This window comes from Acipenser ruthenus, chromosome 17 (genome assembly GCF_902713425.1).
Source record: "Acipenser ruthenus chromosome 17, fAciRut3.2 maternal haplotype, whole genome shotgun sequence".
Lineage (NCBI taxonomy): Eukaryota > Metazoa > Chordata > Actinopteri > Acipenseriformes > Acipenseridae > Acipenser > Acipenser ruthenus.
The window spans coordinates 11,546,108-11,573,556 of record NC_081205.1 but is presented as its reverse complement, the minus strand read 5'-3'; the positions used below and the strand labels follow the sequence as shown (position 1 = coordinate 11,573,556).

General features: G+C 43.1%; 1 protein-coding gene and 13 non-coding genes across 14 annotated transcripts; 1 reads left to right on the top strand and 13 right to left on the bottom strand.

Annotated features, from left to right (window-relative positions):
* Positions 1-2,014: 2,014 nt before the first annotated feature.
* On the bottom strand, positions 2,015-2,087 carry trnar-ucg (transfer RNA arginine (anticodon UCG)). Its single transcript has one exon. It is a non-coding gene; the product is annotated as a tRNA-Arg (tRNA).
* A 708-nt stretch (positions 2,088-2,795) lies between these two features.
* trnar-ccu (transfer RNA arginine (anticodon CCU)) lies at positions 2,796-2,868 on the bottom strand. Its single transcript has one exon. It is a non-coding gene; the product is annotated as a tRNA-Arg (tRNA).
* A 337-nt stretch (positions 2,869-3,205) lies between these two features.
* trnaq-cug (transfer RNA glutamine (anticodon CUG)) lies at positions 3,206-3,277 on the bottom strand. Its single transcript has one exon. It is a non-coding gene; the product is annotated as a tRNA-Gln (tRNA).
* Positions 3,278-5,770: 2,493 nt separating this feature from the next.
* trnar-ccu (transfer RNA arginine (anticodon CCU)) lies at positions 5,771-5,843 on the bottom strand. The gene has a single exon. It is a non-coding gene; the product is annotated as a tRNA-Arg (tRNA).
* A 336-nt stretch (positions 5,844-6,179) lies between these two features.
* trnaq-cug (transfer RNA glutamine (anticodon CUG)) lies at positions 6,180-6,251 on the bottom strand. The gene has a single exon. It is a non-coding gene; the product is annotated as a tRNA-Gln (tRNA).
* A 2,512-nt stretch (positions 6,252-8,763) lies between these two features.
* Positions 8,764-8,836, bottom strand: trnar-ccu (transfer RNA arginine (anticodon CCU)). The gene has a single exon. It is a non-coding gene; the product is annotated as a tRNA-Arg (tRNA).
* A 6,760-nt stretch (positions 8,837-15,596) lies between these two features.
* Positions 15,597-15,668, bottom strand: trnaq-cug (transfer RNA glutamine (anticodon CUG)). The gene has a single exon. It is a non-coding gene; the product is annotated as a tRNA-Gln (tRNA).
* A 1,353-nt stretch (positions 15,669-17,021) lies between these two features.
* LOC131697995 (large ribosomal subunit protein mL62-like) lies at positions 17,022-17,955 on the top strand. The gene is made up of 3 exons (XM_058990480.1): positions 17,022-17,030; positions 17,302-17,471; positions 17,805-17,955. Exons 1-3 carry the CDS (start codon positions 17,022-17,024, stop codon positions 17,887-17,889), a joined length of 264 nt encoding a protein of 87 aa, XP_058846463.1. The 3' UTR covers positions 17,890-17,955.
* A 4,621-nt stretch (positions 17,956-22,576) lies between these two features.
* Positions 22,577-22,649, bottom strand: trnar-ucg (transfer RNA arginine (anticodon UCG)). The gene has a single exon. It is a non-coding gene; the product is annotated as a tRNA-Arg (tRNA).
* Positions 22,650-23,333: 684 nt separating this feature from the next.
* Positions 23,334-23,406, bottom strand: trnar-ccu (transfer RNA arginine (anticodon CCU)). Its single transcript has one exon. It is a non-coding gene; the product is annotated as a tRNA-Arg (tRNA).
* A 336-nt stretch (positions 23,407-23,742) lies between these two features.
* trnaq-cug (transfer RNA glutamine (anticodon CUG)) lies at positions 23,743-23,814 on the bottom strand. Its single transcript has one exon. It is a non-coding gene; the product is annotated as a tRNA-Gln (tRNA).
* A 1,721-nt stretch (positions 23,815-25,535) lies between these two features.
* On the bottom strand, positions 25,536-25,608 carry trnar-ucg (transfer RNA arginine (anticodon UCG)). Its single transcript has one exon. It is a non-coding gene; the product is annotated as a tRNA-Arg (tRNA).
* Positions 25,609-26,317: 709 nt separating this feature from the next.
* Positions 26,318-26,390, bottom strand: trnar-ccu (transfer RNA arginine (anticodon CCU)). The gene has a single exon. It is a non-coding gene; the product is annotated as a tRNA-Arg (tRNA).
* A 336-nt stretch (positions 26,391-26,726) lies between these two features.
* Positions 26,727-26,798, bottom strand: trnaq-cug (transfer RNA glutamine (anticodon CUG)). Its single transcript has one exon. It is a non-coding gene; the product is annotated as a tRNA-Gln (tRNA).
* Positions 26,799-27,449: the final 651 nt, after the last annotated feature.

Here is a 27,449-nt window from a genome sequence, read left to right as displayed (position 1 = left end):
GTCTGAATCAGCTCTCTGCACACTGTACTGCATTCCACCATATTGCTTCCTAAAACAGCTCTGCACACTGTACTGCATTCCTCCATGTCCCCGCCTGAATCAGCTCTCTGCACATTGTACTGCATTCCTCCATATCGCTGCCTGAATCAGCTCTGCACACAGTACTGCATTCCTCCATATCCCTGCCTGAATCAACTCTGCACACTGTACTGCATTCCTCCATGTCCCAGCCTGAATCAGCTCTCTGCACATTGTACTGCATTCCTCCATATCCCTGCCTGAATCAGATCTCTGCACATTGTACTGCATTTCTCCATATCGCTGCCTGAATCAGCTCTGCACACTGTACTGCATTCCTCTATTTTCCTGCCTAAATCAGGTCTGCACACTGTACTGCATTCCTCCATATCCCTCCCAGAATCAGCTCTGCACATTGTACTGCATTCCTCCATATCCCTGTATGAATCAGCTCTCTGCACACTGCACTGCATTCCTCCATATCCCTCCCTGAATCAGCTCTGCACACTGTACTGCATTCCTCTATATCCCTGCCTGAATCAGCACTGCACATTGTACTGCATTCCTCCATATCCCTGCCTGAATCAGCTCTCTGCACACGGTACTGCATTCCTCCATATCTCTGTCTGAATCAGCTCTCTGCACACTGTACTGCATTCCTCCATATTGCTTCCTAAATCAGCTCTGCACACGGTACTGCATTCCTCCATATCCCTGCCTGAATCAGATCTCTGCACACTGTACTGCATTCCTTCATATCCCTGCCTGAATCAGCTCAGTGCACACTTTACTGCAATCCCCAATGTCCCTGCCTGAATCAGCTCTCTGCACACTGTATTGCATTCCTCCATATTGCTTCCTAAATCAGCTCTGCACACGGTACTGCATTCCTCCATATCCCTGCCTGAATCAGATCTCTGCACACTGTACTGCATTCCTTCATATCCCTGCCTGAATCAGCTCTCTGCACACTGTACTGCATTCCTCCATATCACTGTCTGAATCAGCTCTCTGCACACTGTACTGCATTCCTCCATATCACTGTCTGAATCAGCTCTCTGCACACTGTACTGGATTCCTCCATATCCCTGCAAAGGGTAAATATTTTAACTTCTAACTGAAATGAAAGCTTAACAAAAAACACCTCTATGAATCTGTGCTATACGATGAAAACATGAATAAAATCAGACATTGGTCTAATTTGTTTGTTATAAGGCTATGATTTTGATGCAGTACTTTTTAGTTCGTTTTACTGGCAAGGTGCGGCAAAAAAACAAGAATTCACGGAAAGTTGTCCAAATGTAGGTTTAGCTACATCAACATACACAAGAGCTTTTAAATAGTACACCAGAACCAATAATATAAAGACTTGCTTTTGACTGCTGGCAAGTTTAAATGTTACTTTAGAGTACAAAACTTTACCGTCCAGACTTCAGACTCCGACATCATTTCTGGTCAGAGTCGAGGGTCTCAGTGCGACAAATGTTTGAAATTCTCCCTTTCGGGTTCCCTGTTGGTTGAGAGGACGGATGTACCAACGATGTCGCTTTTAAAACCTCTTGATAAGAGGTACAAACTCAGCACATTTACTTTAAATGTAAATGTATCCAATTTTGCGAATGCAATCTGTATTTAAAGTGTGAACAACAGCTGTGACCACTTTGCGCAGTCAAAAGTGCTGCGACACGACGCGTCCCGTACAGCAAATAGTGAAGCTGCACAGCTTGTAGTTGATTCACCTGCGATAGAAGGAATCTACGTAAGGAATTGATCATTTGACATATACTGGACTATACATTAGGTACATTTCTAACGAGATCACACTGATGTAGAACATATTTCTATATTTAAGTTAAATTATTTTCCTTACCACACCAAAGGAAAAGAGCCTATATCACTTTTTAAAACGCAGAAACATGTACACTGACTTACATTGTATTATTTGATCTGAAATACAAGTTACACAATTAATAAATAAAATCTAAAATAAAAAAAACAACCACGAAGGGACTCAAACCCTCAATCTTCTGATTCGAAGTCAGACGCCTTATCCATTAGGCCACGCGGTCTTTCACCGCAAGAAAGCGTTTACGTAAATACTTTCATCTATAATTAGCGTAGTTTGTACTACAATATCAACGAAATATTTTTTCATAACAAAGCAAACAAGTACAGAACTACCACAGTCCCAAAGAGGTACGGAATTAAAAAAGCAGCCAGTAGCCCCGCCCATACCCTAAAGCTATGTGCTTACCCAATTGGCGCTGCCTCTTGTCTGTTATTTTCCTATTGCTGAGTGAAGCCCCGCCCCTCGTACTCAGGGCACAAATGGAATTGACTGACGCTTCTGTGAAGTAATGGTTTTATAAACAATACATACCGGTATGTGATTGTTAATATGAAATATATATAAAAGCGGCTGAAATACAAACTGACAAAAAAAATCTAGCAGAGGATGGTTTCGATCCATCGACCTCTGGGTTATGGGCCCAGCACGCTTCCGCTGCGCCACTCTGCTTTTGCTCAGTTGTCAAATGTTTAATAAGATACTGTTAAATTAATTAATATAATGGACTACTATTTAATCATAGCGGTTAACGTTACTTTAGGGTGGTAAGGTTAAATTGCCTTTACCAGACACCGTGTTTAAATGGTTACTGACGCTAACCATGTTGAAATATATGTTTATTTATTTTGATGAATAATAGCTGAAGAGAGGGGAAACGTCTGGAAAGTTTATTATAAAACAGTCGTGAGAAAAAAAAACATACACGTTACACCCCAGATGGGACTCGAACCCACAATCCCTGGCTTAGGAGGCCAGTGCCTTATCCATTAGGCCACTGGGGCTCCTAAAGAAAGTGCCGTTCTTGCTCATATTTGTGTGCCTGACTATCGCTAAATACAGAATGGAAGGTAACCCAAAAAAAAAATTATTAACGCTTTACCTTTTTACCTGTACTGTACTCTGCAAGCTTTTTATGGTCACCTCGGATTTTTCAGTACAGGTTGCAAAAGCAGACAAAAGCAAATAAAAGAATTTCTGAGGGTTTTATACTTTAGATTTTATGGCTAAAAGGTGCCATCCCACAACTTTGCAGTGAATTTCTCAGCATTTATTATGATAGAAACGTCAGTTCGACGAAACACTTTTTAATAACTTAAGAATAATAATGCACTGAAACGAAGGTCCCACCGAGATTTGAACTCGGATCGCTGGATTCAGAGTCCAGAGTGCTAACCATTACACCATGGAACCCATATTTACGCCTTGGCCACGTAACTGTAATAAATACATCATTTTATTATTATTCTTTTTGTTGTTGTTGTGTGTGTAAGAGTTTCTACTGCGATTGTTTTAATTAGCACTAATCTTGGACTACCTTACCCAGGGTAACATTACACAGTCCAAGATTGGTTTTAATCGGGCTGTGAAAGCAGCCGAATATGTTTACAATGACATGGATCCGGGAATCCAGAGCATTAAAAACTGTAATAAGTCCAGACTAGTTTGGAAAAGCTTGTCTTCGTTCAGACTGTATCACAATCCCCCATCCTTCACTGCTATGACATAATAGTGTTGCATTGAATTACTACTTTTTATAAAGCATGTTATTGTGAAGCATGTTTACTGACGTGCACCTTTTGTTTTTGTGTAGATCGCCTCACCATTACCTACTGTCGAAGCAGTGGCCCTGGAGGCCAGAATGTTAATAAAGGTATGGAAATGGAAGTCTTTGTTAAAATATTCACAAGCATGTTTAATGTACAGGGTGATCAGGAGCACTGTTGTGGGGAAGCATTCTCCACAGAGTTAACTAGACAGGCAACAACATCACAGGTTACAGAGAGTCAGCTACTGTTGTGTTATAGTACATTTTTCACATTTTGTTCTAGTAAACACACAAGCTGAAGTCCGGTTCCACATACAAACAGCTGATTGGATTCCTGAAGATGTGCGACAAAAGATTATTTCTCAGGTAACATCAATACTAAGATTACATATTCACTGGAGCTGACTGCTAATAACATTGAAGAAATGTGAAAGTTAACTAACAGCTGGTGTGTAAAGGGTAAATATTTTAACTTCTAACTGAAATGAAAGCTTAACAAAAAACACCTCTATGAATCTGTGCTATACGATGAAAACATGAATAAAATCAGACATTGGTCTAATTAGTTTGTTATAAGGCTATGATTTTGATGCAGTACTTTTTAGTTCGTTTTACTGGCAAGGTGCGGCAAAAAAACAAGAATTCACGGAAAGTTGTCCAAATGTAGGTTTAGCTACATCAACATACACAAGAGCTTTTAAATAGTACACCAGAACCAATAATATAAAGACTTGCTTTTGACTGCTGGCAAGTTTAAATGTTACTTTAGAGTACAAAACTTTACCGTCCAGACTTCAGACTCCGACATCATTTCTGGTCAGAGTCGAGGGTCTCAGTGCGACAAATGTTTGAAATTCTCCCTTTCGGGTTCCCTGTTGGTTGAGAGGACGGATGTACCAACGATGTCGCTTTTAAAACCTCTTGATAAGAGGTACAAACTCAGCACATTTACTTTAAATGTAAATGTATCCAATTTTGCGAATGCAATCTGTATTTAAAGTGTGAACAACAGCTGTGACCACTTTGCGCAGTCAAAAGTGCTGCGACACGACGCATCCCGTACAGCAAATAGTGAAGCTGCACAGCTTGTAGTTGATTCACCTGCGATAGAAGGAATCTACGTAAGGAATTGATCATTTGACATATACTGGACTATACATTAGGTACATTTCTAACGAGATCACACTGATGTAGAACATATTTCTATATTTAAGTTAAATTATTTTCCTTACCACACCAAAGGAAAAGAGCCTATATCACTTTTTAAAACGCAGAAACATGTACACTGACTTACATTGTATTATTTGATCTGAAATACAAGTTACACAATTAATAAATAAAATCTAAAATAAAAAAAACAACCACGAAGGGACTCAAACCCTCAATCTTCTGATTCGAAGTCAGACGCCTTATCCATTAGGCCATGCGGTCTTTCACCGCAAGAAAGCGTTTACGTAAATACTTTCATCTATAATTAGCGTAGTTTGTACTACAATATCAACGAAATATTTTTTCATAACAAAGCAAACAAGTACAGAACTACCACAGTCCCAAAGAGGTACGGAATTAAAAAAGCAGCCAGTAGCCCCGCCCATACCCTAAAGCTATGTGCTTATCCAATTGGCGCTGCCTCTTGTCTGTTATTTTCCTATTGCTTAGTGATGCCCCGCCCCTCGTACTCAGGGCACAAATGGAATTGACTGACGCTTCTGTGAAGTAATGGTTTTATATACAATACATACCGGTATGTGATTGTTAATATGAAATATATATAAAAGCGGCTGAAATACAAACTGACAAAAAAAAACTAGCAGAGGATGGTTTCGATCCATCGACCTCTGGGTTATGGGCCCAGCACGCTTCCGCGGCGCCACTCTGCTTTTGCTCAGTTGTCAAATGTTTAATAAGATACTGTTAAATTAATTAATATAATGGACTACTATTTAATCATAGCGGTTAACGTTACTTTAGGGTGGTAAGGTTAAATTGCCTTTACCAGACACCGTGTTTAAATGGTTACTGACGCTAACCATGTTGAAATATATGTTTATTTATTTTGATGAATAATAGCTGAAGAGAGGGGAAACGTCTGGAAAGTTTATTATAAAACAGTCGTGAGAAAAAAAACATAGACGTTACACCCCAGATGGGACTCGAACCCACAATCCCTGGCTTAGGAAGCCAGTGCCTTATCCATTAGGCCACTGGGGCTCCTAAAGAAAACGCCGTTCTTGCTCATATTTGTGTGCCTGACTATCGCTAAATACAGAATGGAAGGTAACCCAAAAAAAAATTATTAACGCTTTACCTTTTTACCTGTACTGTACTCTGCAAGCTTTTTACGGTCACCTCGGATTTTTCAGTAAAGGTTGCAAAAGCAGACAAAAGCAAATAAAAGTATTTCTGAGGGTTTTATACTTTAGATTTTATGGCTAAAAGGTGCCATCCCACAACTTTGCAGTGAATTTCTCAGCATTTATTATGATAGAAACGTCAGTTCGACGAAACACTTTTTAATAACTTAAGAATAATAATGCACTAAAACGAAGGTCCCACCGAGATTTGAACTCCGATCGCTGGATTCAGAGTCCAGAGTGCTAACCATTACACCATGGAACCCATATTTACGCCTTGGCCACGTAACTGTAATAAATACATCATTTTATTATTATTATTATTTTTTTTTTGTTGTTGTTGTTGTGTGTGTAAGCGTTTCTACTGCGATTGTTTTAATTAGCACTAATCTTGGACTACCTTACCCAGGGTAACATTACACAGTCCAAGATTGGTTTTAATCGGGCTGTGAAAGCAGCCGAATATGTTTACAATGACTTGGATCCGGAAATCCAGAGCTTTAAAAACTGTAATAAGTCCAGACTAGTTTGGAAAAGCTTGTCTTCGTTCAGACTGTATCACAATCCCCCATCCTTCACTGCTATGACATAATAGTGTTGCATTGAATTACTACTTTTTATAAAGCATGTTATTGTGAAGCATGTTTACTGACGTGCACCTTTTGTTTTTGTGTAGATCGCCTCACCATTAGCTACTGTCGAAGCAGTGGCCCTGGAGGCCAGAATGTTAATAAAGGTATGGAAATGGAAGTCTTTGTTAAAATATTCACAAGCATGTTTAATGTACAGGGTGATCAGGAGCACTGTTTTGGGGAAGCATTCTCCACAGAGTTAACTAGACAGGCAACAACATCACAGGTTACAGAGAGTCAGCTACTGTTGTGTTATAGTACATTTTTCACATTTTGTTCTAGTAAACACACAAGCTGAAGTCCGGTTCCACATACAAACAGCTGATTGGATTCCTGAAGATGTGCGACAAAAGATTCTTTCTCAGGTAACATCAATACTAAGATTACATATTCACTGGAGCTGACTGCTAATAACATTGAAGAAATGTGAAAGTTAACTAACAGCTGGTGTGTAAAGGGTAAATATTTTAACTTCTAACTGAAATGAAAGCTTAACAAAAAACACCTCTATGAATCTGTGCTATACGATGAAAACATGAATAAAATCAGACATTGGTCTAATTAGTTTGTTATAAGGCTATGATTTTGATGCAGTACTTTTTAGTTCGTTTTACTGGCAAGGTGCGGCAAAAAAACAAGAATTCACGGAAAGTTGTCCAAATGCAGGTTTAGCTACATCAACATACACAAGAGCTTTTAAATAGTACACCAGAACCAATAATATAAAGACTTGCTTTTGACTGCTGGCAAGTTTAAATGTTACTTTAGAGTACAAAACTTTACCGTACAGACTTCAGACTTCGACATCATTTCTGGTCAGAGTCGAGGGTCTCAGTGCGACAAATGTTTGAAATTCTCCCTTTCGGGTTCCCTGTTGGTTGAGAGGACGGATGTACCAACGATGTCGCTTTTAAAACCTCTTGATAAGAGGTACAAACTCAGCACATTTACTTTAAATGTAAATGTATCCAATTTTGCGAATGCAATCTGTATTTAAAGTGTGAACAACAGCTGTGACCACTTTGCGCAGTCAAAAGTGCTGCGACACGACGCGTCCCGTACAGCAAATAGTGAAGCTGCACAGCTTGTAGTTGATTCACCTGCGATAGAAGGAATCTACGTAAGGAATTGATCATTTGACATATACTGGACTATACATTAGGTACATTTCTAACGAGATCACACTGATGTAGAACATATTTCTATATTTAAGTTAAATTATTTTCCTTACCACACCAAAGGAAAAGAGCCTATATCACTTTTTAAAACGCAGAAACATGTACACTGACTTAGATTGTATTATTTGATCTGAAATACAAGTTACACAATTAATAAATAAAATCTAAAATAAAAAAAAAACCGACCACGAAGGGACTCGAACCCTCAATCTTCTGATTTGAAGTCAGACGCCTTATCCATTAGGCCACGCGGTCTTTCACCAAAAGAGAGCGTTTACTTAAATACTTTCATCTATAATTAGCGTAGTTTGTACTACAGTATCAACGAAATATTTTTTCATAACAAAGCAAACAAGTACAGCACTACCACAGTCCCAAAGAGGTACGGAATTAAAAAAGCAGCCAGTAGCCCCGCCCATACCCTAAAGCTATGTGCTTACCCAATTGGCGCTGCCTCTTGTCTGTTATTTTCCTTTTGCTGAGTGATGCCCCGCCCCTCGTACTCAGGGCACAAATGGAATTGACTGACGCTTCTGTGAAGTAATGGTTTTATAAACAATACATACCGGTATGTGATTGTTAATATGAAATATATATAAAAGCGGCTGAAATACAAACTGACAAAAAAAATCTAGCAGTGGATGGTTTCGATCCATCGACCTCTGGGTTATGGGCCCAGCACGCTTCCGCTGCGCCACTCTGCTTTTGCTCATTTGTCAAATGTTTAATAAGATACTGTTAAATTAATTAATATAATGGACTACTATTTAATCATAGCGGTTAACGTTACTTTAGGGTGGTAAGGTTAAATTGCCTTTACCAGACACCGTGTCAAAATGGTTACTGACGCTAACCATGTTGAAATATATGTTTATTTATTTTGATGAATAATAGCTGAAGAGAGGGGAAACGTCTGGAAAGTTTATTATAAAACAGTCGTGAGAAAAAAAAAAAAACATACACGTTACACCCCAGATGGGACTCGAACCCACAATCCCTGGCTTAGGAGGCCAGTGCCTTATCCATTAGGCCACTGGGGCTACTAAAGAAAATGCCGTTCCCTTTCACGTCGAAAATAACCATCAACATGAGATATTGCCGTCAGGCAGCACTGGTAGGCTGAGCTTTTATAGCAATATAGCTGCAGTGTAAGCCCGCCCCCCTGGGAGCTTACTTAACTGCGCGCGCGGGGATGCACTTCCTCTTTTGTCTTCAGCCTTGATACGGTAGGTAATAGATAATAGAGCTTGTTAACTGATTGTACTCGATAATCTTTACGCTTGAGAAGCTGGTTAATTACCCCTTCTCTGAGTTTATTTCAGTTATTGTGTTATTAGGATTATATATATTTCTTTTATATATATTTTCCTTTCGCTTTGCTTTGGCATCGCGTCTTCGTGGTCTCCCGTCTTCCTTTTCTTATTGTTATTATTATAATATATAATTTTATTATATTTATTATTTGGGTTTTTTGTGTATATATATTGTTATATATATTTTTTATTGTATATTGTTTGGGACGCGTGTTGCGTTGGCCTTAGGCCACGCGCATTATTGCAGCCTCGGTCTTGCTTAGGCAAGACCGCGTGTGTGTGTGTGTGTGCGTGCAGCCTGCATTGCAGTCTCCCCCCCCACCGCGGCGCATTCTACCCCCACGTGGCTGCTATTGAGTATAGCCCCACTGTTTTACACTATACGTAGTGTCTGCTGCAGCGTCCAAACAAAAGAAAAAAAAAAAAAAAAAAAAAAGTTTTTTTCCCATACAGTATAAGGAAGACGACCACCAAGTGCATTAACTGTTGCCCTTATAAGCAACACAACACCTTGTCTTTCGAGACTCAGACACACAGACACTTTCGGTGTCAGCGCTTAGGCGCCTGGTGTAGCGCTTCGGCGCCTAGTGCTTGGGCTCAGTGCACGCAACGCACCTGTGCACGCACCTCGACGCTCGGTGCTCGGTGCACGCACCTCGACGCTTGGTGCTCGGTGCGTCTGTGCACGCACCTCGAAGCTCGGTGCTCGGTGCCTCGGTGCACGCACCTCGACGCTCGGTGCTCGGTGCCTCGGTGCACGCACGTCGACGCTCGGTGCTCGGTGCGTCGGTGCACGCAACTCGACACTCGGTGCTCGGTGCTTCGGTGCACGCACCTCGACGCTCGGTGCTCGGTGCCTCGGTGCACGCACCTCGACGCTCGGTGCTCGGTGCCTCGGTGCACGCACCTCGACGCTCGGTGCTCGGTGCCTCGGTGCACGCACCTCGACGCTCGGTGCTCGGTGCGTCGGTGCACGCACCTCGACGCTCGGTGCTCGGTGCCTCGGTGCACGCACCTCGACGCTCGGTGCTCGGTGCCTCGGTGCACGCACCTCGACGCTCGGTGCTCGGTGCCTCGGTGCACGCGCCTCGACGCTCGGTGCTCGGTGCCTTGGTGCACGCGCCTCGACGCTCGGTGCCTCGGTGCACGTACCTCGACGCTCGGTGCTCGGTGCCTCGGTGCACGCACCTCGACGCTCGGTGCTCGGTGCACGCACCTTTGGTGCACGCACCTCGACGCTCGGTGCTTCAGTGCACGCACTTGGCGTTTGCCTTTTCAGTGCTTGGTGCACGCGCCTCAACGCACCTTAAAGCTGTTCGCTTGGTGCTCAGTGCTTAACGCTCGACGCTCCTATTACTGGCACGGTACGCTTCGGCATACAACGTGCTGCACCATGTCATTTCACCGCTGTGTCACCTGTGGGACGAAGTTACCGGCTAATGACCCGCATGAGGACTGCGTGTCCTGTCTGGGGCCGGAGCATGCGGCATCTGCTTTGGCAGACAAAGCCTTTTGCACGTTATGTGCAAGCTTTCAGACGCGCACTCTGCGTCATAGGGCGAGGAGAGCAGTCGGGGATCGCTCCCCTTCATCTGGGTCGTCACACACCCTTTCCGCCCCGCAGCCTTCTTTGGCTTCCCCGCCAGCGAAGCTGCCTTTTTCCAGGAGTTCGCCTTCCCAGGTTACCCCTGGTCAACGATCTCCTGACGTTAGGCGCAAGAGAGACCGCTCCCACAGCCTTTCTGTAAGGCGAGGCCCTTCTCCTCGCGGCGAACGCTCCCGTCAGATCTCGAGATCCCGCTCTAGATCGCCCCAAAGGAGAGGACGTTCCCGTTCTCCTCGTCGCGACAGGCGAGGTGGTGTAACTGAGCTTACTAATAAGATGTCTCAGTTTATGGACCTTATGATGGGGCAGCAATCGCTGCTCATGTCCCTGGCCACAGCTCGGGCCGCAGAGGAGCCAGTCAGACCGGCTGTCAACCAGCCGATCATCCTACCACAACCCCTGTCCGTTCCAGTTGCGCAACAGGACGCATGGGACGTGGATGCTATCTCTCGAGATGCATCAGAGGGTGAGCCTCTCCACGGAGAGGATAGTGTGGAGGCAGAGCTCACGTCCCACCACTCAGAGTCTGAGATGGAGGTAGGCGTAGATGACTCTTTATGGTCCCTAGTAGAGCGGGCGACTCGCCACCTGGGCTTAGAATGGCCTGCCACTGAAGAACCTAGGCGCTCTCTTTTTGAGTCGCCTTTGGCACAGGGCCAGCAGTCTAGGATGCTTCCGGCCTTCCCAGACTTTGTTAAGGAGGTGCAGTCCACTTGGGGGACTCCAGCCTCCGCCCCGGCAACCTCGCGTAAGGCGGCTGCCTTTACCATGCAAGGTGCGAGTGAAGCGGGTCTGGCGTCATTTCCGCCAGTTGGCGCTGCGTTCGCAGCGTTGGTGAAGTCACCAACACTCTCTGGGTTGGTGAAAGACCCCACCTGCCCTAACAAGCAGTGCAGGATCACTGAGGTGCACCTAAAGAGGGGCTATTCGGCGGCTACAGAGGCAGTTAGGCTGTCCAATCTGGCCAGCCTCCTCTCAGTTTATCAGGCTGCGCTAATAAAGGATCTCCCAGACTACCCTTCGGTGTCTCTGAGAGTGGAGTTGGGGCTAGTTGCCCAGCTGCTGGTCAAGCTAGCCCAGCTTAACGCGCGGGCCCAGGGCAGGAGCATCGCGTCTCTGGTGGTGGCCAGACGACAGCTCTGGCTCTCGCAGGCGAGAGTCGAGGAGCATGACAAAGCTCCCTTGTTGGATGCCCCAATTACACCGGGGCACACATTTGGCACAGCGGTGGAAGAGATGCTGCAAAGCTCAGCTAAGGCTAGAGAGGCATCACAGCAGTTGGCTACAATATGGCCGCGTAGGCCTTTCCAGGTCAAACGCCCACAAGAACATCAGTGGCGTAGAACACCACCGCAACACCAGCCCCGTCCAGGGGGTACTAAGACCTCCCCGGCGGATACAGCAGCGCGTGGCCAAATCCCAAGGGGACGACCACAGCGCACAGGGTGGCGACCTAGAGGAGGCGGCAGACCACGCCCTCGTGGCTCTGGCCAGGCCCCTCGTGAGCGAGCGAAGCCTAAGCAGCCCTGAGAAAACCAGGCAGCCATTAGCCCAACCCTACACTGTTCCACAGCTTCTGTTTTGGCAACAATGCACCAGCGATATCTGGGTGCGCAAAACTATACTCACCGGGTACACCCTTCAGTTCCGGTTAAACCCCCCCCCCTTCAGGGGGGTGGTGGTAACTGTGGTGAAGGACGTGGTTCAGTCCTCAGCTCTGAATGTGGAAATACAGGCATTGCTCAGGAAGCGTGCCATTCAACTAGTAGACCCTGCTCTGACCGACCAGGGGTTCTACTCCAAGTACTTCCTTGTGCCAAAGAAGGACGGCGGGCTCCGCCCTATTCTAGACCTGCGTGTACTGAACAAATACCTACGGGTGTTGTCGTTCAAGATGCTCACGCACAGGCACATTGTCCAGTCTGTCCGGCAGGGCGACTGGTTTACCACCATAGATCTGACAGATGCGTACTTTCACGTTCCCATCTATCCGGGTCACACGAAGTATCTACGATTCGCATTCCAGAGCAGGGTCTACGAGTTTTGCGTCCTGCCATTCGGCCTGTCTCTAGCTCCTCGAACCTTTTCGAAGTGTATGGACGCCATTTTAGCTCCTTTGCGGGCTCAAGGCGTCCGACTGCTGAACTATCTGGACGACTGGCTCGTCTGCGCGCAGTCAAAGGAGCAGCTGGCACAGCACACAGTGATGGTTACAGACCATCTTCAGCAGCTAGGTCTGAAGGTCAATCCAGACAAGAGCCGCCTCGTGCCCAGCCAACAGACCGAGTTTTTGGGTCTGCATCTGGACTCAGTGTCCATGGCAGCGACCCTATCGACACAAAGAGTTGCCTCATTAGAGCGGTGTCTCTCCCTATTCAGGTTGAGAGAAACAGTCAGCATGGAGCTCTGTCAGCGCATGCTGGGGTTGATGGCTGCCGCCTCGCAAGCCCTTCCTTTGGGCTTACTACACCAGAGACCTCTGCAGGCCTGGTTCAATGCCTTCGCGTTGCACCCGCGGAGAGACAAGCACCGCAGGTTGAGGGTATCCCGAACCTGCTGGGAAGCATTACGCTGGTGGAAAGTTCAGTCGAACATCCGCCAGGGCGTGTGCTTGGGTCCCATCTTCCGAAGGGAAGTTATCACGACCGACGCTTCCAACCAAGGTTGGGGGGCAGTCTGGAACGGGACAGGGACCCGTGGAGTGTGGTCAGGACCCTGGAGGTCAGCCCACATCAACGCTCTGGAACTCAGAGCAGTGGACCTCGCCCTTCGGCACTTCTTGCCAGTGCTTCTAGACAAGCACGTGTTAGTGCGGTCAGACAACACCACAGTAGTGGCGTATATCAATCGCCAGGGCGGATTGCGGTCCACCGGTCTTCACCGGATGGTAACGCGGCTGTTGCTCTGGGCTCAACCGCGTTTAGCCTCTCTGCGTGCAGTTCATCTGCCGGGCAGAGTCAATTACGCAGCGGATCTCCTGTCCAGAGGAGGTCCTCTTGCGGGCGAATGGCGTCTTCACCCTCGGGTGGTAGAGCGCATCTATATCGACCATCCAGAGTGCGAGAGTGCCCTCTACTAGGTCGCAGTATGCGTATAAGTGGCAGTTGTTTCAGAGTTGGTGTCTGGCTGAGAGCCACGACCCAGTCTCCTGTCCTATGGCAGTAATATTGCAGTTTCTGCAGAAACTGCTGGATGAAGGGAAATCTCCTTCTACACTTAAAGTGTATTTAGCCGCCATTTCGGCTTGTCATGTACGCATTGCCGGTTTATCACCTGGTTGCCATTTTTTGGCATCTCAGTTTCTGAAAGGCGCAAGACGCTTGCGGCCTCCAAGAACGACCAGTTTACCGTCGTGGAGCCTTGATGTGGTGCTAGAAGCCCTTACCAAGGCACCGTTTGAGCCTCTCCACAGCGTGGATATGAAGCTCATATCTATTAAGACTGCATTTTTGCTGGCTGTGGTATCAGCAAAACGCGTGAGCGAGTTACATGCACTTTCAGTGCATCCTTCTTGTACTCGTTTTGCAGGAGACGGTTCTAAGGTCTCCATGCGCCCTAATCCGGCCTTTTTACCAAAGGTTATATCCCCGTTCCACATGAACCAGTCAGTCGAGTTGATGGCGTTCCATCCTCCTCCTTTTTCTTCCCCAGAGGAAGAGCGGTTACACATGCTCTGCCCCGTGAGGGCATTGAGGTGTTATATTGACCGTACAAAGACTGTGAGGCAGACAGAACAGTTGTTCATATGCCATGGTTCTAGATCTTTGGGTCAGCCGCTGTCTAAACAGCGCCTTTCCCACTGGATAGTGGATGCTATTAAATTAGCGTATGAATCTGCAGGCCTTCCACCACTAGGGCAGTTGAAGGCGCATTCTACCAAAGGTATGGCGACATCCTGGGCCCTCTTTCGAGGGGTGCCGGTGTCTGATATTTGCACGGCAGCCAGTTGGGCTACGCCGCATACTTTCATGAGGTTTTACAGGTTAAATGTACTGGATTCCTCTGCTCCACTGTTTGGAGCATCTGTTTTACACTCTACGACGCCTCAGGATGCGGACGTATAGAGTGGTTGATAGCATGGTGTTGACTGTTCCACCTTTAAGACAGGTGTCATTACGAGCATAGACGCTGAGGCGCAGCTCCGCATATGCCTAGATGTACTGCCTACGCAGTTGCGTTATGACGTAAGTCTGTCCTACTGCCGAGAATCCTCCCTCGCGACAGCTAGGGTTCACTGTATCCCATGTTGATGGTTATTTTCGACTTGAAAGGGAACGATAGGTTGCGGATGCAACCCCGGTTCCCTGAAAGAGAAAATAACCATCAAGCTGCGAGGTCGCTCTGGAGGCCTTCACGGCCTGAAGAGCAAAAGAGGAAGTGCATCCCCGCGCGCGCAGTTAAGTAAGCTCCCAGGGGGGCGGGCTTACACTGCAGCTGGCGTGGGGGCCTATCGGCAGCTTTGCTATAAAAGCTCAGCCTACCGGTGCTGCCTGACGGCAATATCTCATGTTGATGGTTATTTTCTCTTTCAGGGAACCGGGGTTGCATCCGCAACCTATCGTTCTTGTTCATATTTGTGTGCCTGACTATCGCTAAATACAGAATGAAAGGCAACCCAAAAAAAAATTATTAACGCTTTACCTTTTTACCTGTACTGTACTCTGCAAGCTTTTTACGGTCACCTTGGATTTTTCAGTACAGGTTGCAAAAGCAGACAAAAGCAAATAAAAGTATTTCTGAGGGTTTTATACTTTAGATTTTATGGCTAAAAGGTGCCATCCCACAACTTTGCAGTGAATTTAACAGTATTTAACGAACTGAGAAACGTCAGTTCGATGAAACACTTTTTAATAACTTAAGAATAATAATGCACTAAAACGAAGGTCCCACCGAGATTTGAACTCGGATCGCTGGATTCAGCGTCCAGAGTGCTAATCATTACACCATGGAACCCATATTTACGCCTTGGCCACGTAACTGTAATAAATACATCATTTTATTATTCGCTTTTTTTTTTTTTTTTTTTTTTTTTTGTGTGTGTAAGCGTTTCTACTGCGATTGTTTTAATTAGCACTAATCTTGGACTACCTTTCCCAGGGTAACATTACACAGTCCAAGATTGGTTTTAATCGGGCTGTGAAAGCAGCCGAATATGTTTACAATGACTTGGATCCGGGAATCCAGAGCTTTAAAAACTGTAATAAGTCCAGACTAGTTTGGAAAAGCTTGTCTTCGTTCAGACTGTATCACAATCCCCCATCCTTCACTGCTATGACATAATAGTGTTGCATTGAATTACTACTTTTTATAAAGCATGTTATTGTGAAGCATGTTTACTGACGTGCACCTTTTGTTTTTGTGTAGATCGCCTCACCATTACCTACTGTCGAAGCAGTGGCCCTGGGGGCCAGAATGTTAATAAAGGTATGGAAATGGAAGTCTTTGTTAAAATATTCACAAGCATGTTTAATGTACACGGTGATCAGGAGCACTGTTGTGGGGAAGCATTCTCCACAGAGTTAACTAGACAGGCAACAACATCACAGGTTATAGAGAGTCAGCTAACTGTTGTGTTCTAGTACATTTTTCACAACATCAATACTAAGATTACATATTCACTGGAGCTGACTGCTAATAACATTGAAGAAATGTGAAAGTTAACTAACAGCTGGTGTGTAAAGGGTAAATATTGTAACTTGTAACTGAAATGAAAGCTTAACAAGAAACACCTCTATGAATCTGTGCTATACGATGAAAACATGAATAAAGTCAGACATTGGTCTAATTAGTTTGTTATAAGGCTATGATTTTGATGCAGTACTTTTTAGTTCGTTTTACTGGCAAGGTGCGGCAAAAAAACAAGAATTCACGGAAAGTTGTCCAAATGTAGGTTTAGCTACATCAACATACACAAGAGCTTTTAAATAGTACACCAGAACCAATAATATAAAGACTTGCTTTTGACTGCTGGCAAGTTTAAATGTTACTTTAGAGTGAACCAGGATTTCGAGTTTTCCACGATTCAGAAATAGAATGTTGTAAAAAGAGCCTCTAAGTTGGAAAACTTCTGTTCTCCGATGCATTGTTGTTCTTTCTTTACAGAAAACAGCTCTCACAATTGTTTTTCTTTTAGCTGTCACCCATTTACATACTTGCTCGCTCAGTTATCTCATTCGCTGACCTACACAGATTAGTATTTTCAGTACATTTTTTAACGGAAATAAAGGAAGCGCCTCATCAAATGTGTTTCACATCTATTTTCAGGCGTCCAAGACTACATTCAAATTCACGATTTTCAGGATTTCCATGACCTCTGTGACAAAATCGTAGCCTTAGTTTTACTTACAAAAAAATACCACGAATTGCATACATCAGGGGATAGCAGCGTGACATAGTACACAGCTGCGTGACACTGGGACATTTACAAAATTGAGGAGGTGTGTATACTTTTTTTTTGTAAGTAAATAAATATCAGGGACTTTAATATGTTCTACTGTTTTGAGCACTACATGTAATAGGTCAGGCCTCAGAACTGGCTGTTAAAACCCTGTTAGTTATGTTTTTATTTATTTATTTTGCATCTCAGCATACAAACCGAATAAACAGAAGTGGGGAGCTGATCGTCACCTCGGAAGTGAGCCGGTACCAGATGCGCAATCTGTCTGACTGTTTGCAGAAGATCCGAGACATGATCGCTGCTGCCAGCGTGAAACACAGGCAGCCTTCCCAAGAAGACGTGGCTCTCCGACGCTACAGGTAATCTTCCTGTGACACCAGGATCTGATCAGGGCTGCCAAGAGCTCATTTAAAACTGGGATCATTACCTTGTACCACGACACAGCAATGCACTAGCCCTCAATTATACTATTTCAGATGCTGATCCTTCCCGTAGCAAACAATCTAACCGCACTCTGCTCTAAGAGGGTTGTGATATTGGCGTCACTTCTTGGATTTTGGATGATAACAGATATTAGCTTCATGCTCATTTTCCCATATCCAGTTGTCTTCATGTTTACAAACTATTTGTTCAGAGATGCCGTAACCTTACAATTTGCCTCCAGAGCAAATTAACATTGTTTCTCTTTTCAGGATAGACAAAATGAACCGAGAACGCCTGCAGCAAAAGAAAATGCACACTGCAGTGAAGCGAAGCCGACGCGAGGAGTTTGATTGAAGGTGATGCCAGGATATGAAGGCTGGCTGCATTGAAGCAATCTGTAAAGAATAAATGAATGACTTGTACAAAGTGTTGTTTGTTCCTCGTTTATTTTAATTTGTCGGCTGGTTTTGCTGGGTTGGGTAATTGGAAGTTATGAATAGTTTTCTAAATAGTTACTCGGATGTACCACATGTGTAAGAGTTGATCAGTTGAAAGAGGCATGATCAGTATGACTCTAAAATACTGGCTGGCACAGTGGACTGTAAATTAACATCTTAAAATACATCTGCACATTGCTGTGTGTTTACAATGGTTGTGGTGTTGGAAAGTTAGGTTACTTGTTTGCTGAGCAGTGTCAAAGTAGCCTCCTGACATGGTAATGGTAAACTGAGTGCGTGTTTCACATTTTTTTAATGCGTACAAAAGGCAGATAAGCAGCTTCTCTGGACCGCTGGTTTTCGTTCTCAAAGGGATTTATTTTAGCAAAGGGAAATTGGAAGTGTACATTAAAGCTAAACCACGCCTTCACCAATACCCAAGATTACCATATAACTCCATGTGAAACTCAAAATGGAGCGAGGTAACCAGTGGTGTACCACAGGGATCAGTATTAAGTCCTCTGCTATTCCTGATCTACATTAATGATTTAGATTCTGGTATAGTAAGCAAACAAAAAGTTAAATTTGCAGACGACACAAAAATAGGAGGAGTGGCAAACACTGTTGAAGCAGCAAAGGTCATTCAAAATGATCTAGACAGCATTCAGAATTGGGCAGACACATGGCAAATGAAATTTAATAGAGAAAAGTGTAAAGTATTGCATGCGGGCAATAAAAATGTGCATTATAAATATCATATGGGAGATAGTGAAATTGAAGAAGGGAACTATGAAAAAGACCTAGGAGTTTATGTTGACTCAGAAATGTCTTCATCTAGACAATGTGGGGAAGCTATAAAAAAGGCTAACAAGATGCTCGGATATATTGTGAGAAGTGTTGAATTTAAATCAAGGGAAGTAATGTTAAAACTCTGCAATGCATTAGTAAGACCTCACCTAGAATATTGTGTTCAGTTCTGGTCACCTCGTTACAAAAATGATATTGCTGCTCTAGAAAGAGTGGAAAGAAGAGCAACCAAAATTATCCCGGGTTTAAAAGGCATGTCGTATGCAGACAGGCTAAAAGAATTGAATCTATACAGTCTTGAACAAAGAAGACTACGCGGCGATCTGATTCAAACATTCAAAATCCTAAAAGGTATAGACAATGTCAACCCAGGGGACTTATTTGACCTGAAAAAAGAAACAAGGACCAGGGCTCACAAATGGAGATGAGATAAAGGGGCATTCAGAACAGAAAATAGGACGCGCATTTTTTACACAGAGAATTGTGAGGGTGTGGCACAAACTCCCCTGTAATGTTGTTGAAGCTGACACCCTGGGATGCTTCAAGAAGCTGCTTGATGAGATTCTAGGATCATTAAGCTACTAACAACCAAACGAGCAAGATGGGCTGAATGGCCTCCTCTCGTTTGTAAACTTTCTTATGTTCTTATGTTCTTATAGAAACGTCAGCTCGATGAAACACTTTTTAATATCTTAAGAATAATAATGCTAAAATGATTGTCCTACGGGGATTTGAACTCAGATCACAGGATTGAAAGTCATGAGTGATAACCATTACACCATGGAAACCATATTTATGTATCGGCCACTTAACTGTAATAAATACATCATTTTATTATTATTCTATTTTTTGTAAGCGTTTCTACTGCTGCTGTTTTAATTTGATACGTTTAGGTTATATTTTAGACAATTTGGTGGATTCTTGATCTCCTTAGTTCGATCTAGGCAGCGGTGAAGAACTTCAGATATTTTCCACAAGGGGGCGATACACCATGGCAGCGGCTAACCACAGTAGTATTGGTGTGAACCAAGCAGAAACTTAATATTTTTAAAAGCGTGAATATGAATTTACAGAAAAGAACTTTTCCAAAATATATAAATGAAAAAAGATAAATTGGTTGGCCAAGAAATAAACTATGGTATGCATTCTCTAGATTGTGGAACATTCATAGAAATAAACTTTCTGCTGATTTCCAAATTTCCTGAAGGAATCAGAGCCAGACAGAAGCACCTGCCATCAACCAAGTGCCTGAATCAGCTCCCTGCACACTGTATTACATTCCTCCATTTCCCAGCCTGGGTCAGCTCTCTGCACACTGTACTGCATTCCTCCATATCCCTGCCTGAGTCAACTCTGTGCACACTGTACTGCATTCCTCCATATCCCTGTCTGAATCAGATCTCTGCGCACTGTAGTGCATTCCTCCATATCCCTGCCTGAATCAGCTCACTGCACACTGTACTGCATTTCTCCATATGCCTGCCTGAGTCAGCACTGCACACTGTACTGCATTCCTCAATATCCCTGCCTGAATCAGCTCTGCACACTGTACTGCATTCCTCCATATCCCTGTCTGAATCCGCTCTCTGCACACTGTACTGCATTCCTCCATATCCCTGTCTGAATCAGCTCTCTGCACACTGTACTGCATTCCACCATATTGCTTCCTAAAACAGCTCTGCACACTGTACTGCATTCCTCCATGTCCCCGCCTGAATCAGCTCTCTGCACATTGTACTGCATTCCTCCATATCCCTGCCTGAATCAGATCTCTGCACATTGTACTGCATTTCTCCATATCGCTGCCTGAATCAGCTCTGCACACTGTACTGCATTCCTCTATTTTCCTGCCTGAATCAGGTCTGCACACTGTACTACATTCCTCCATATCCCTCCCAGAATCAGCTCTGCACATTGTACTGCATTCCTCCATATCCCTGTATGAATCAGCTCTCTGCACACTGCACTGCATTCCTCCATATCCCTGCCTGAATCAGCTCTCTGCACACTGTACTGCATTCCTCTATATCCCTGCCTGAGTCAGCCCTGTGCACACTATACTGCATTCCTCCATATCCCTACCTGAATCAGCTCTGCACACTGTACTGCATTCCTCCATATCCCTGCCTGAATCAGCTCTGCACACTGTACTGCATTCTATATCCCTGCCTGAATCAGCTCTGCACACTGTACTGCATTCCTCCATATCCCTGCCTGAATCAGCTACCTGCACACTGTACTGCATTCCTCCATATCCCTGCCTGAATCAGCTCTGCACACTGTACTGCATTCCTCCATATCCCTGCCTGAATCAGCTCTGCACACTGTACTGCATTCCTCCATATCCCTGCCTGAATCAGCTCTGCACACTGTACTGCATTCCTCCATATCCCTGCCTGAATCAGCTCTCTGCACACGGTACTGCATTCCTCAATGTCCCTGCCTGAATCAGCTCTCTGCACACTGTACTGCATTCCTCCATATTGCTTCCTAAATCAGCTCTGCACACGGTACTGCATTCCTCCATATTCCTGCCTGAATAAGATCTCTGCACACTGTACTGCATTCCTTCATATCCCTGCCTGAATCAGCTCTCTGCACACTGTACTGCATTCCTCCATATCCCTGCCTGAATCAGATCTCTGCACACTGTACTGCATTCCTTCATATCCCTGCCTGAATCAGCTCAGTGCACACTTTACTGCAATCCTCAATGTCCCTGCCTGAATCAGCTCTCTGCACACTGTACTGCATTCCTCCATATCACTGTCTGAATCAGCTCTCTGCACACTGTACTGGATTCCTCCATATCCCTGCCTGCATCAGCTCTCTGCACACTGTACTGCATTCCTCCATATCCCTGCAAAGGGTAAATATTTTAACTTCTAACTGAAATGAAAGCTTAACAAAAAACACCTCTATGAATCTGTGCTATACGATGAAAACATTAATAAAATCAGACATTGGTCTAATTAGTTTGTTATAAGGCTATGATTTTGATGCAGTACTTTTTAGTTCATTTTACTGGCAAGGTGCGGCAAAAAAACAAGAATTCACGGAAAGTTGTCCAAATGTAGGTTTAGCTACATCAACATACACATGAGCTTTTAAATAGTACACCAGAACCAATAATATAAAGACTTGCTTTTGACTGCTGGCAAGTTTAAATGTTACTTTAGAGTACAAAACTTTACCGTCCAGACTTCAGACTCCGACATCATTTTTGGTCAGAGTCGAGGGTCTCAGTGCGACAAATGTTTGAAATTCTCCCTTTCGGGTTTCCCTGTTGGTTTAGAGGACGGATGTACCAACGATGTCGCTTTTAAAACCTCTTGATAAGAGCTACAAACTCAGCACATTTACTTTAAATGTATCCAATTTTGCGAATGCAATCTGTATTTGCTAAATAAACAAATAAACAAATAATAATAATTTAAAGTGTGAACAACAGCTGTGACCACTTTGCGCAGTCAAAAGTGCTGCGACACGACGCGTCCCGTACAGCAAATAGTGAAGCTGCACAGCTTGTAGTTGATTCATCTGCGATAGAAAGAATCTACGTAAGGAATTGATCATTTGACATATACTGGACTATACATTAGGTACATTTCTAACGAGATCACACTGATGTAGAACATATTTCTATATTTAAGTTAAATTATTTTCCTTACCACACTAAAGGAAAAAGAGTTTATATCACTTTTTAAAACGCAGAAACATGTACACTGACTTACATTGTATTATTTGATCTGAAATACAAGTTACACAATTAATAAATAAAATCTAAAATAAAAAACCGACCACGAAAGGACTCGAACCCTCAATCTTCTGATTCGAAGTCAGACGCCTTATCCATTAGGCCACGCGGTCTTTCACCGAAAGAGAGCGTTTTCGTAAATACTTTACTCTATAATTAGCGTAGTTTGTTCATAACGAAGCAAACAAATACAGCACTACCACAGTCCCAAAGAGGTACGGAATTAAAAAAGCAGCCAGTAGCCCCGCCCATACCCTAAAGCTATGTGCTTACCCAATTGGCGCTGCCTCTTGTCTGTTATTTTCCTATTGCTGAGTGATGCCCCGCCCCTCGTACTCAGGGCACAAATGGAATTGACTGACGCTTCTGTGAAGTAATGGTTTTATAAACAATACATACCGGTATGTGATTGTTAATATGAAATATATATAAAAGCGGCTGAAATACAAACTGACAAAAAAAATCTAGCAGAGGATGGTTTCGATCCATCGACCTCTGGGTTATGGGCCCAGCACGCTTCCGCTGCGCCACTCTGCTTTTGCTCAGTTGTCAAATGTTTAATAAGATACTGTTAAATTAATTAATATAATGGACTACTATTTAATCATAGCGGTTAACGTTACTTTAGGGTGGTAAGGTTAAATTGCCTTTACCAGACACCGTGTTTAAATGGTTACTGACGCTAACCATGTTGAAATATATGTTTATTTATTTTGATGAATCATAGCTGAAGAGAGGGGAAACGTCTGGAAAGTTTATTATAAAACAGTCGTGAGAAAAAAAAAACATACACGTTACACCCCAGATGGGACTCGAACCCACAATCCCTGGCTTAGGAGGCCAGTGCCATATCCATTAGGCCACTAGGGCTCCTAAAGAAAATGCCGTTCTTGCTCATATTTGTGTGCCTCACTATCGCTAAATACAGAATGGACGGTAACCCCCAAAAAAATTATTAACGCTTTACCTTTTTACCGGTACTGTACTCTGCAAGCTTTTTACGGTCACCTCGGATTTTTCAGTACAGGTTGCAAAAGCAGACAAAAGCAAATAAAAGTATTTCTGAGGGTTTTATACTTTAGATTTTATGTCTAAAAGGTGCCATCCCACAACTTTGCAGTGAATTTCTAAGCATTTATTATGATAGAAACGTCAGTTCGACGAAACACTTTTTAATAACTTAAGAATAATAATGCACTAAAACGAAGGTCCCACCGAGATTTGAACTCGGATCGCTGGATTCAGAGTCCAGAGTGCTAACCATTACACTATGGAACCCATATTTACGCCTTGGCCACGTTACTGTAATAAATACATCATTTTATTATTCGCCTTTTTTTTTTTTTTTTTTTTTGTGTGTGTGTAAGCGTTTCTACTGCGATTGTTTTAATTAGCACTAATCTTGGACTACCTTTCACAGGGTAACATTACACAGTCCAAGATTGGTTTGAATCGGGCTGTGAAAGCAGCCGAATATGTTTACAATGACTTGGATCCGGGAATCCAGAGCTTTAAAAACTGTAATAAGTCCAGACTAGTTTGGAAAAGCTTGTCTTATTTCAGACTGTATCACAATCCCCCATCCTTCACTGCTATGACATAATAGTGTTGCATTGAATTACTACTTTTTATAAAGCATGTTATTGTGAAGCATGTTTACTGACGTGCACCTTTTGTTTTTGTGTAGATCGCCTCACCATTACCTACTGTCGAAGCAGTGGCCCTGGAGGCCAGAATGTTAATAAAGGTATGGAAATGGAAGTCTTTGTTAAAATATTCACAAGCATGTTTAATGTACAGGGTGATCAGGAGCACTGTTGTGGGGAAGCATTCTCCACAGAGTTAACTAGACAGGCAACAACATCACAGGTTACAGAGAGTCAGCTACTGTTCTGTTATAGTACATTTTTCACATTTTGTTCTAGTAAACACACAAGCTGAAGTCCGGTTCCACATACAAACAGCTGATTGGATTCCTGAAGATGTGCGACAAAAGATTATTTCTCAGGTAACATCAATACTAAGATTACATATTCACTGGAGCTGACTGCTAATAACATTGAAGAAATGTGAAAGTTAACTAACAGCTGGTGTGTAAAGGGTAAATATTTTAACTTCTAACTGAAATGAAAGCTTAACAAAAAACACCTCTATGAATCTGTGCTATACGATGAAAACATGAATAAAATCAGACATTGGTCTAATTAGTTTGTTATAAGGCTATGATTTTGATGCAGTACTTTTTAGTTCGTTTTACTGGCAAGGTGCGGCAAAAAAACAAGAATTCACGGAAAGTTGTCCAAATGTAGGTTTAGCTACATCAACATACACAAGAGCTTTTAAATAGTACACCAGAACCAATAATATAAAGACTTGCTTTTGACTGCTGGCAAGTTTAAATGTTACTTTAGAGTACAAAACTTTACCGTCCAGACTTCAGACTCCGACATCATTTCTGGTCAGAGTCGAGGGTCTCAGTGCGACAAATGTTTGAAATTCTCCCTTTCGGGTTCCCTGTTGGTTGAGAGGACGGATGTACCAACGATGTCGCTTTTAAAACCTCTTGATAAGAGGTACAAACTCAGCACATTTACTTTAAATGTAAATGTATCCAATTTTGCGAATGCAATCTGTATTTAAAGTGTGAACAACAGCTGTGACCACTTTGCGCAGTCAAAAGTGCTGCGACACGACGCGTCCCGTACAGCAAATAGTGAAGCTGCACAGCTTGTAGTTGATTCACCTGCGATAGAAGGAATCTACGTAAGGAATTGATCATTTGACATATACTAGACTATACATTAGGTACATTTCTAACGAGATCACACTGATGTAGAACATATTTCTATATTTAAGTTAAATTATTTTCCTTACCACACCAAAGGAAAAGAGCCTATATCACTTTTTAAAACGCAGAAACATGTACACTGACTTACATTGTATTATTTGATCTGAAATACAAGTTACACAATTAATAAATAAAATCTAAAATAAAAGAACGACCACGAAGGGACTCAAACCCTCAGTCTTCTGATTCGAAGTCAGACGCCTTATCCATTAGGCCACGCGGTCTTTCACCAAAAGAGAGCTTTTACGTAAATACTTTCATCTATAATTAGCGTAGTTTGTACTACAGTATCAACGAAATATTTTTTCATAACAAAGCAAACAAGTACAGAACTACCACAGTCCCAAAGAGGTACGGAATTAAAAAAGCAGCCAGTAGCCCCGCCCATACCCTAAAGCTATGTGCTTTCCCAATTGGCGCTGCCTCTTGTCTGTTATTTTCCTATTGCTGAGTGATGCCCCGCCCCTCGTACTCAGGGCACAAATGGAATTGACTGACGCTTCTGTGAAGTAATGGTTTTATAAACAATACATACCGGTATGTGATTGTTAATATGAAATATATATAAAAGCGGCTGAAATACAAACTGACAAAAAAAATCTAGCAGAGGATGGTTTCGATCCATCGACCTCTGGGTTATGGGCCCAGCACGCTTCCGCTGCGCCACTCTGCTTTTGCTCAGTTGTCAAATGTTTAATAAGATACTGTTAAATTAATTAATATAATGGACTACTATTTAATCATAGCGGTTAACGTTACTTTAGGGTGGTAAGGTTAAATTGCCTTTACCAGACACCGTGTTTAAATGGTTACTGACGCTAACCATGTTGAAATATATGTTTATTTATTTTGATGAATCATAGCTGAAGAGAGGGGAAACGTCTGGAAAGTTTATTATAAAACAGTCGTGAGAAAAAAAAAACATACACGTTACACCCCAGATGGGACTCGAACCCACAATCCCTGGCTTAGGAGGCCAGTGCCATATCCATTAGGCCACTGGGGCTCCTAAAGAAAATGCCGTTCTTGCTCATATTTGTGTGCCTCACTATCGCTAAATACAGAATGGACGGTAACCCCCAAAAAAATTATTAACGCTTTACCTTTTTACCGGTACTGTACTCTGCAAGCTTTTTACGGTCACCTCGGATTTTTCAGTACAGGTTGCAAAAGCAGACAAAAGCAAATAAAAGTATTTCTGAGGGTTTTATACTTTAGATTTTATGTCTAAAAGGTGCCATCCCACAACTTTGCAGTGAATTTCTAAGCATTTATTATGATAGAAACGTCAGTTCGACGAAACACTTTTTAATAACTTAAGAATAATAATGCACTAAAACGAAGGTCCCACCGAGATTTGAACTCGGATCGCTGGATTCAGAGTCCAGAGTGCTAACCATTACACCATGGAACCCATATTTACGCCTTGGCCACGTTACTGTAATAAATACATCATTTTATTATTCGCCTTTTTTTTTTTTTTTTTTTTTTTTTGTGTGTGTAAGCGTTTCTACTGCGATTGTTTTAATTAGCACTAATCTTGGACTACCTTTCACAGGGTAACATTACACAGTCCAAGATTGGTTTGAATCGGGCTGTGAAAGCAGCCGAATATGTTTACAATGACTTGGATCCGGGAATCCAGAGCTTTAAAAACTGTAATAAGTCCAGACTAGTTTGGAAAAGCTTGTCTTCGTTCAGACTGTATCACAATCCCCCATCCTTCACTGCTATGACATAATAGTGTTGCATTGAATTACTACTTTTTATAAAGCATGTTATTGTGAAGCATGTTTACTGACGTGCACCTTTTGTTTTTGTGTAGATCGCCTCACCATTACCTACTGTCGAAGCAGTGGCCCTGGAGGCCAGAATGTTAATAAAGGTATGGAAATGGAAGTCTTTGTTAAAATATTCACAAGCATGTTTAATGTACAGGGTGATCAGGAGCACTGTTGTGGGGAAGCATTCTCCACAGAGTTAACTAGACAGGCAACAACATCACAGGTTACAGAGAGTCAGCTACTGTTGTGTTATAGTACATTTTTCACATTTTGTTCTAGTA